The sequence below is a fragment of the Orbicella faveolata genome, unplaced genomic scaffold, assembly GCF_042242905.1.
Source record: "Orbicella faveolata isolate gen_17 unplaced genomic scaffold, um_ofav_v1 contig_14, whole genome shotgun sequence".
Lineage (NCBI taxonomy): Eukaryota > Metazoa > Cnidaria > Anthozoa > Scleractinia > Merulinidae > Orbicella > Orbicella faveolata.
The window spans coordinates 15099465-15110000 of record NW_028301541.1 but is presented as its reverse complement, the minus strand read 5'-3'; the positions used below and the strand labels follow the sequence as shown (position 1 = coordinate 15110000).

General features: G+C 36.7%; 1 protein-coding gene across 2 annotated transcripts in view; it reads right to left on the bottom strand.

Moving 5' to 3' along the window:
• LOC110069606 (solute carrier family 71 member 1-like) overlaps positions 1-10491 on the bottom strand; it is a 16066-nt gene extending 5575 nt beyond the window's left edge. The window contains exons 1-9 of one of the 2 annotated variants that reach the window (XM_089287571.1): positions 10254-10491; positions 8451-8540; positions 7375-7437; positions 6858-6985; positions 6348-6462; positions 5744-5962; positions 1324-1437; positions 1117-1188; positions 542-654 (exon numbers count right to left, since the gene is read on the bottom strand). In XM_089287571.1, coding sequence (XP_089143697.1) covers positions 542-654; positions 1117-1188; positions 1324-1437; positions 5744-5962; positions 6348-6462; positions 6858-6985; positions 7375-7437; positions 8451-8540; positions 10254-10361 — 1022 coding nt within the window. In that variant the 5' untranslated portion in view covers positions 10362-10491. Of the gene's footprint in view, positions 1-541; positions 655-1116; positions 1438-5743; positions 5963-6347; positions 6463-6857; positions 6986-7374; positions 7438-8450; positions 8541-10253 lie in introns of both variants that reach the window. The other variant, XM_089287570.1, reaches the window with a different exon arrangement.
• Between the last annotated feature and the right edge of the window lie 45 nt (positions 10492-10536).

Here is a 10536-nt window from a genome sequence, read left to right as displayed (position 1 = left end):
TACTTTTTGTTTGGTTTATCAGGAGGCATGAACAATTGAGAGGCAGGCCAAAAACCGTCTGGCAGAGGACAACGGTGAAGGAGCTGGAAGAAATGGGAAGCACAGGCTAAAACACGGGACAGGGTTCAGATGTGGGGTATGAGTGCTACCTGACATGTGTGTCCCAGCCAAGATGAAGGCACTAAGCAAGTGAGTACAAAAATCGAGAGTTTGAGAAATTGGGATTCCATTGCATTAAGAGTACAATAACATGCCATAATTGTACATCTACGTGTAGATTATGGCTGAACATTATGAGAAGTAATTGCTCATTAATGTCTACAACATTTAAGACTGCATCATGCCTTTGTGTCTGAGTAGAAATGACCCATAAGAAAGTGTCAGTTTGTGTCAAAAGCTTCAGAGTGTTTCAGATGGAGGAACTTTCAAACACAAGAATGCTGATAAAGTTATGTTGGTAAAACTTTAATAAGTAGGATGATTTGATGATGAGGCTTTTGTGTTCCGCACACAGCACTAACAGTGAACAATGTCAACTTACCAAAACTGTGTTCCCAGACCATACCAAGATAACTGAAGAATTTCAAATATTAAACCTATTAACACACAGTTCTTCAATCCTATAGTTTTCTTGAGACATGTGAGAACAACAGTCTGAAATGAAGAAGAACATGTAATCAGTTTAAAGCTATTTGGGCGTAATCACGTGTAATATTGAAGGGGTTTTGCCTTGTAAAAATTACAACATTTCTGGGTGAAAAGCTCTAAAAAGCCCATACATTCTTTGTAAAATTTTGAGTTTCAAACCCATATCACACAAAAAGTATTTCCTATGTTGGTATTAGAAAACAGCATTGTGGTTTCCATTATTTTCTGTTGAAAATAACTCTTCAAATCTATTGCATTTGTATTTTCCTTCCTCTCAGGATATAATAATGAATACAAGACAATGAAAACTAAAAACCCAACTGGTTAAGAAAATTTTAAACTTAAAATATATACAAGAGTTGCATGTGAATCCTGTTAAGTATATTGCCTTTGATACAATGTAAATTTATACAATCATGCAGGTCACAAGTAATTATAACTGTAAAGTTTTTTTATTAGTATATTTACCTGAGATATAACTGATAGAACACCTAACACTGCTATGAATGTTGCTACATCTTCAGCAGTAAAATGTATAACCTGGAACAGAAAAGATAAAAAAATGTTCAGTGGACTTGCCATCAGAACTAGTTGATCACTGAGTATGCAGGAAAAAAACTGATCAGGAGTTGTTGGTAAAGCATGCCAATAATCAAATGAATTTGAATGACTTACTTGTTTAAGATATATAAACATACAGGAATACTGGCCAGCTTCAGGTAGATACGACAAAAACACAGTAATACACATCAGAAGGACTATAGGATCCTGACCGACTTTCCGTAAAGACTGAAAATAGAACAAAAACACAACAATGCACCACTTGTAATGTCAAAGTAAAAAAAAAAAAAATACAAAAAAAAAAAAAGACTGAGGCATGGCAATGTTTGGTCATGCACATGTGATAACTACCTTTTATTATATGGCTGTGTCTCACAAGGACTGGGAACTACCGAATTCACGAATTTGATTGGCTGAAATCGATATTGACTGCGGTCTAGATTTTCCCATCTAGACCGGCATCTAGACCGGCATCTAGACCAGTTTCATTTTGCGTTGAAAAAGTAGCAAACTAAAATACAAAAATGTTCACCATTTCCTTTTATTTTCTTCTCAATCATTTATGGAAGTGCCAAAAAGCCTGATGACAAAAAAAAAGTAGAGAAGACGAGCAAATTTTGGCAGGTTTAAGTAAGCTCATCGCTGTTCGCAAGCAAAGTGTCAGCTAGTACAAACCAGTTACATTAAATGAATTAAAGTTTTCTTCTTTGCCATATAATAAACATCTTATTAACTGAGCTAAGTCGGTCTGTATGGGAGAATCTTGACCTTGGTCGTGTGTACAGACCTCACTGCGTTCGGTCTGTACTCATGACCTCAGTCAAGATTCTCCCATACAGACCTCTTGCTTGGTTAATAAGAGCTAAATATTTAGACAAATTAAAGGGTATAATAAATGATAATATTGTAATTAATATTAACCAAATGGGAATTTGCAGTGGCACATCCCTCAGAGAGACTCTTCTTCCACTGTTTCCAGATTAAATTGGAATTGACAGAATTTGGAGGGAGGAAAACTGGAGAACCTTTAGAAAAACCCTCAGAACAAGGATGAAAACCAACAACAAATTCAACCCAATTACAACCCAGGGCACAGAATTCGAACCTGGGCCACACTGTTGGAAGGCAAGCACCATTACTGCTCCCCAATACTAAAAAAATATCATTTGTTCACCACAGGTTCTTACAGGGGCCAGGAATTCATATGTGGGTCAAGCTTGTTGTTGGTTCTCAAAGGGCCATTCTCCGTGTTCTCTGGTTTTCCTCCCTCCACAAAAACCAACACTTTATTATTACTTCTGAAACTCATTAATAATTCATCAAGTTAAAACAAAGAAAATCACAACTGTAAAGGAGATACCCGGTCTTAATTAGCATAGCTTTTGACAATTTTATTTCCCAGTTTACTCTTTAGTTTTTGTTTCGAGTGAGAAGATAATTTATGTCAAACACTCAAGACAGTGTTTCATCGTCTATCCAAACACATTGAAAATACTACACTGTGCATCGAGTTTTCAACTCTCTTCTTGGCGTTTGGATATCCCTATTTATTAAATCCATTTTGAAATCACTGGTTATCCTTGCAATCTGATTGGCTCTCAATGGTGCGATTTATTCACGAATCGCACTATTTTTTGCTCTAAATCGCATCTTTTTCTCAGCCATTGAGAATGGGACAGTAAAACAAAACAACCAATCAGATTTCAATATTAGTTTAACCCATTGACGCCTGTGCCGCCCGTAACCGCCCGTGCGAAAAACTGCTCCATTTCCCTGTGCCGCCCGTAACCGCCCGAAAAAAGGCACATGGGGACAATTGCCTTTCCTACCCACCCTGAAGACTTTTTGGTTCTCCTATGGTTCTATTGTTCTTGAGGACAAATAAACCAATCAGAATAGACTTTCTGAGCATATTTTCAGAGGACTTTAGGGGTCCTAGAAAGACGGTTTTTCTTCTTAAAATCGCGCGCTCGAAAAGTGCAGGTAATCATGGCGCGTTGCGGGCCAAATCTAAAAACTTCCAAGGTCTTGTTTTCATTCCTAAGACGGATAAATTACTGCTTTGGGCTTTAAAATAGAAAGGAAAAATACAAATCAATGTTCAGGTGGCCTCAGAATGGAGGATCAAGGAGTACAGAGTCCTCAAAACTTTCTGGTGAAGAAGTTTTTCTTCCTACAACCGCCGAGAAAACATGAAGATCGGAGCGCCTTCAAGTAAGTTTCGACGACAGATCGCAGGTTTAAAGCGGCTTTTCGGACTTCAGAAACAAAAATGGTAATGTACATTATTACTTCGAAGTTGATTTCAACTTTTGGAACGATTGGTAAAGCCACGGGCGTTAAAATGACTGCAAAAGCGGTCGGCAAAAACTCAAGCTTTCGCGTTAGCGTGAAGAATAATTTGAACATGCGGTCATGCAGCGAAGCACGTCTGCGAGATTTTGAACAATTTTTTACTTTTAAATAGGTTTCTTCGTCTCAGCTTGAATAGAAATTTATTGTTATTGAACTTCCTTTCGCATTTCTTTCATTTGGTTCCCTGTATTTGGGAATTTTAGGTTTTAAAAGTGAACAGTAACTTGCACGCTGGATTTCTGCATATTTAATTTAAGGCGACCTCCAGGCGCTTTGTTTGTTTAGTTTATTCGCTTCGTTCAAATATTTTTTGGAGTCTTATTCAGCTACTACAGAACCGCTGAGATAAGAACTAAATGGCCACTGATTTAACACAGTTGAAATACGACTGATCTCAAAATAATTCGCTTGTTTTTGATTTACGACTTTCATCTTTCTTTCGCAGCGCCGTAATATTTTCGTCGCGCGGCGAAGAAATTACTTGATTTCTTGTTTTCAGATTGATTTTTACATGATTCTTCGCTTTTATTTTTCGTTATTTTCTCAAATGTTAGCCGTAATAATACAAGAAATTCAATTCTGTTGTATTTGGTTTCGTTTTTGTCCTCCGAAGTCAATAATTAACTCATTTTCGCAAAGTCAATTTTCTCAGCTTTTGTGGGACATTTTGTCGCGCGGTAAGGAAATAATATAATTTCTTGTTTTCTCATCAGTTTTACACATTAGGTTGAGTTCTTTTTGCTAATATTTTTTAATATTTTGACCCTTCAGTTATTCAACTGTAAATAAACGATGTCTTGAAACCTGATCTTGTGTCTGTGGTTACTGCGCATATGGTTTATTTTTGTGCTTTCGCTCGCTCAGAAATATTCCGAAAACCACCAGGGAATTAGGGGTGGGTCGCGGGCAATTTCATTCAGGCGTCAATGGGTTAAAGTAAACAATGAAATTTCAGCAAAATGAGAGGCAAAAAGCCACTGTGGGGAGAATTTAGCAACTACTATTGCCAAAACTTTGTTGTTCTTGTTTTTTTTTTCCAACAAAATTGACGAATGTAATTAATTACAGTTTCTAAATGACGATTATGAGCTCCTTCAGGCTGAACACCTACTTTCATGGAAGTTTCCGACTTTCAGTGTCCATTTTGACGAATATTTTGGCGATTTTTCTTCAACATCTGCTCAAAATCCGTATGATACCGAGTCCAGTAAAACAAACAAACGAAAACCACACAACAACAAATTCAGGGCCATCTCAAGAAGGTAGATGTTTCCAGGTTTCCGGTAGTTTCAAACGAAGCAACAAAAGAGCTCAACTCTGTCACTGTGAATAAACATAGTCAAAATACGCCCCACGCCACAAAACAGTGAATGAATGAACGTTTCACGAAGCTGGTGCTAGTCCCGCCATCTTGTAATTGGAAAGTCTTGAAACAAATGGCGCCGCAAGAACTTGACAAGGTCCTGAGTATTGAGTCCTTCGCCGAGGTCACAAAAAGAAACGGAGATGATAACGAGCTGGACTCCCTTAAAATCATGCCATTAAACGGTATGAAAGAAAAAAAAAACGTACCAATGATCCACTGGGCATTGTGCACTCGAGTTTCACAACTCAAAAGAAATCCATCGCAGAATTACGCAGGATCCACCTTCAACTTCCTTCTCCAAAGACAATGAAAAGTCTCAGCCTCAACCACAGAAGAAAGAAAGACCTTCCATCATTGATTCAGGCGACGAGAATTGAACTTTTATACCTGAAGTAGACTATTTTCGTTCTCACTTCAAAACCGCTTGTTTCTTTGTCACGCTCGGATAAGTTTTCGTCACATGACATCGTTTTGCATACTAAATGAGATGTAAAGGCATTTCCTGTTCCGCTTCTTTTTTTAACAAACCGGCTACTGGAACAATACATCAAAAATCTAAAAATTAAGGCGATAAAATTGTGCGATTTCAAAATGGATCTAATAAAGTGGCAATTGAACTTCGTGTCGTGCAATTTTGGTCTCAAATCATACTTGTGATTTCAAATCGAACTCGCGCTGCGCGCTCGTTCGATTTTGAAATCATGCGTATGATTTCAGACCAAATTGCACTCCACTCAGTTCAATTACCATTATGAAACACTGTCACTTGTGTTTGATGTATTACTTACAACAATACTACAAGTTTGTACTCACAGCAAAAGGATCAGCCTGCTCCCAGGAGATGGGTGCTCCCCAAGATGCTGGCCGGATCCGTTCAGGAAGAGACTCAGGAACAGCAATTAAAATAAATAACAGGTCAGATGCAGCCACAAATGTAGCAAGTGCCACAACTGCACTGTCGTCATATATGTTGCCAAGATAAGCTCCCAGAGCGGGACTGATGATAAGACTTGCTGCAAATGTGGCAGAAACCTAATGGAAAAATAATATAAAACAAAACATAATAATTATGACGATGATTGATCACAAATGACCTTCTCTGTCATTTGACACTACTTAGGAGTTTTCGAGTTAAAAGTTGTACTAATCACACTGAGTAAGGCAGTCTTTACACTTCAATTTAAACGTATGAAATTTGTTTCTAAAAGCCAAAAGAATAAGTCCAGAGTTTTGCTGATTTCTTTGCCTATAGGTCAGAGAAGACACTCGACACCACAGAATGTAAACTTACTGTACTTCACTTTGCTTTTTAATGATATAATTATTTCCTGGATGGGCCAGCAATTCATGTTATTTCACAGCCTTCTGTAATGTGCGAAAACAATACAGATCAAGATACATGTAAAGCAAATCTTACCAGGCCATAAGCTGTACTTCTTTCACTTTCTTCTGTACAATCAGCTACATATGCAAAAGCTATAGAAAAGGTGACTGCAAACATTCCAGAAACTGAGATCATGGCAAAGAACCACCTACAAATAACACAAAAGTCATTCTCTTTAAGTACTTACAACTGTAGCTATTCTAGAAACTCATATAATTTGCGTACAGCCAAATTTTACAGTTCTCTAGATGCAATAATTATAGGGCTACATTCTGATGGGTTGCACTTAAAGGACATAGTTTATGTTTGAGTAAAAGATGTTCTCAATACCAAGGCTTTGGTCTGAGAAAATTATGAGGAACCAAAGGTTCCTAATGATGAAATCCTGGGTGCCCAGCAGTTAAGCTTGTATGAAAAAATTAAGTTTTTCCAGTTGCCCAAAGGCAAAGTTAGTCACCTATGGCACCTGGGTGCTTATAGAGCACAGCCTTGACTACATTACTTATTGTACAACTAAAACTTTTATATTGGCAGAAGACTTACCATGGATTAAATCTAAGAAGTGGAATAGGAATGCAGGTGAAGAAGACAGTTACAAGGAGAAAGGATTTACGTCCCCAGACATCAGACAAAGCTCCAATTAATGGCGCACAAAGAAAAGACAAGATTCCCTGCAAAATAAAGTTTTAAATAATTATATTCGAAAGAAAACATTAAACAATAAATAATATTTTAAAAAGCATTTGTATGAAAAACTAATACCCTTTAAATTGGTCAGGGCAGAAAATTCAAAGAACCCCACTTGAGATCCTATTATGTTTGACTAAATTCAAGGTCCTGTTTCGACTATGATGTACATGTGTACACAGTATCCACGGGTATAATCTTCAATGCTTTTAAAGCCTAAAACTAAAAGAAATGCACTCATGCAGTTCCATAGCCTTTCAAGGCCATAACATTTGGTACTCAATATGACATGTAAAATTTAGGTGGTGTGGAAAATGCAATGTACATGTACAGGTAGATTGCACTTGTTTACAACACGATGATGACGTCTCACCTTAACCCCTTGAATTAATCCATTCATTAGAAAAGTGTGCTCTTGGAATGTGTTATGTAACACCTAATGAGAGAAGAACAATCACTCAGTTAGGGAAAATATGGGAAAATATCCATGGACAGGGATGTCCAGATACATATAATTATTTAACTTTGTATAATTATAGAAATCTTGACTTACGATATAGTGTAACAAATCATCTCATCTCAGAGCATAAATCATTTTGAAATATGACAGGAGTTAGGCTTCATATCCTTGTACACCGCTACAGTTGTTGCCAAAGACAAAGCAAAAAGGAAGCACCTATACAGGGATCCATATTGGTTTTTTCTCCAAGTTGTCAGCCAGGCAAGTATGCCAGATGACATACTTGCCCTGGTAAAATTTTACTTGCTCGTTCAATAGGGAAGAATGGCAACAGAACAGCATGTAAATGGAAAGTTTGCTTTTTATTATTATTTTCATGTGATAAGTCTTCCAGTACACAATCTGCAGTACATCATATCTGTAGTTCTGGCTGTCGGTGGATGCATTTTCGCGGATGCAGATGCAGTACAGATAATCGCAGAACCAAATGATGATTTTATCGCAAAAGAAAACTGCAATTATCTCTCTGTTTTCTCAAGTTCTAAACGGAAGACAAGTGATCAGAATGCAGGGAACTCATAAGAACATTTAACAAATGGTTTTTTTTTTCTGGTACATAGAGTCAAACTCAACTCGTCCAGTGGATATGTTTTCGTATTGTTTTGGTCATCCCTATGATATTTTAGTGGTCACGGACGACGAGACAACTGCGAATGTGGATCCCTGGCTATTGTTATTTTCTTTGTCCCAAATTCCATACTAAGGGAGGCTGACTACACGTTTACGTTCAGTTAACTTATTAATAGTTGCAAAAGACTGATGATGCCTTAGTCTATGCAAAATGTACACGCACACTGATCACAGCAAGGGGTTGGTGAGCCCTGGCAGTGATGCAGACTTAAAACTCCAGCCAAATAACATGGAAACTAACTGTAGTTTTGTTCCTGATCCAATTCTTAAGGATGTTTTTGCATAGTGTAACAACTTACTGTCAACATTGGTGATGTGAGAAGACCCCAAGCAAAAAACTCTAGAAAGATCACCACAGTGGCATGGTAGACGTTTGGTTTTCCAAATCCCTGAAAGATACATTTGATAACTTGTTATCTTTTAAAAATATTTGTAACTATTTTATAGGAAATTAAAGGGTAACTTTTAGTATACATGTACATGTATGTATAACAAACTGCAAAGTTCTAAAAGCGATAGACCTTGCTACTTTAGATGTACGAGTTGTTACCATAGTTCTAGCCTTTTTTAATCACTACTCCCGGAGGGTTGCAATTTTCCGATGAGAACAACAAACCGTAATTTCTGGAAACAAAAAGATGTATTACATGCAGGCTGACCCATCTGAATCAATTAATTTTCTTTCAATGAATAGACAATGAATTTAAGGAATTTAAGTGTTGAAAAAAAAAATTATATAACAAAATGGAGTAAGGTATTGCCTCTATAACAAGATCAATGAAGATGGTCTGAGTTTCTGTTGGTTATTCCAAAGTAGTGCTATTTCCACAACTTCTTATAACAACTCAAGTTATGTTTTAGGTAATTAATTTGGAGGGTTGATACTTTTGGGATTTGCTAAGAGATGTGAAATTTTAAATCACTGCTTTCGATTAGTGTTATTTTGGGAGGTTGTACATTCAAAACTTTACGGAGCATTAACAGGAGAAAGACTGCAATTAAAAACAATTAATGTTCACAGAGACCTACTGTACAAATGCATGCACACCAAGCTAACAAAGAAAAATGTAATTGGATATTTTTAATTTATTTAAATGTAATGGGATATTTACAATTTTTTTTACCATAAAAAATATTGGGTTTCTCCTCTGGAATCATGATTAAAATATAAAAAAATTTCCTGTACTCAGAGTGCAATAAAAGTCTTTCACCTTCATCAGCCACTGATGAAGTTCGGTTGAACCGAATGAAAAAATTCCACTTTTAAAAAGATTTTTATTGCGCTCTGAGTACAGGAAATTATTATATATTTTAACAGTTTTTTAGCGCGCTTTTCTAAGTTACTTTGGAATGAATAAAATGGATTCTAAATGTAAATAGTCATTTGAGTATTTACAAACTATGTCAAAAAGTAGTTTCGAGTGGACAGATCTAGAATAACAACATGATATTGCATTGTATGGAACAACTGGGCCTGTGTTAATGCATTATTTATAAGAAACAGAAAATTTATGAACAGAATCGATAAATTTTAGTTTAAATATGGTTTACAATAACCAAGAAGGACACCGGAAAACAAGATAATAAGATTAATAGGAATTCTCTTAGCTTCTTATTTTAGCTGCGTTCCCTGAGAAAAGAGAAAAACTTGACTAAAGCCTCCAAATCACTACAAATCATCAACGTCGTAATCAAAGGCAACTGTGCTTTTCCTCGCCAGCGCGAGCTATATACAAGATAAAGGTTTCTGAATCAACATTGAAAGAATGCCGCTTATGTAATTTACTAGCACGACAATCTACGTCACTGTTAGAAAGAAAGGCCTTTAACACCAGTTAAAGTAGTTATTTCTTTTGTCCAACCTACAGTACAAAAGAATAATTTCACGCTACACGCAAACATACTTACGTCGCGCGACTTCTGAACCTGGTGTCAAAGATACTTTTTGACACTTAGCGAAATTCAAGAAAAGCTTTGATGTGAAGGAAGGTTATCAGCCTGTTTACAGAAAGGATGTGGTATAGTATACGTAAAACAAGACGTGTTGATAATCGAGATATCGCGGTAGCTGAGTCAACAAAATTTTTTCCACTAAAACTCACCGAGCCTGCTCCTTCTCTTGAATCTTTCGATCGCCATTTTCTGGTCCCTGTTGTTGGAAGAGAAACCAATCTCTTAAGACGCTTCTTTCCAATTATTACCTTATGCATCTAGGACACATTTAGGACAAATTGATTGTTCTAACAAAAAAATATATTGCAAACAAAAGTTGATATATATTCTCTGTCTTTTTGTACATGTCCAGCTGCAAATGCAAATCAGGCCACTGCGTCGCGCAGACATTTCAAGGAAATCCGCTGTTTGCCGTTATCATAGGCTCAGTCT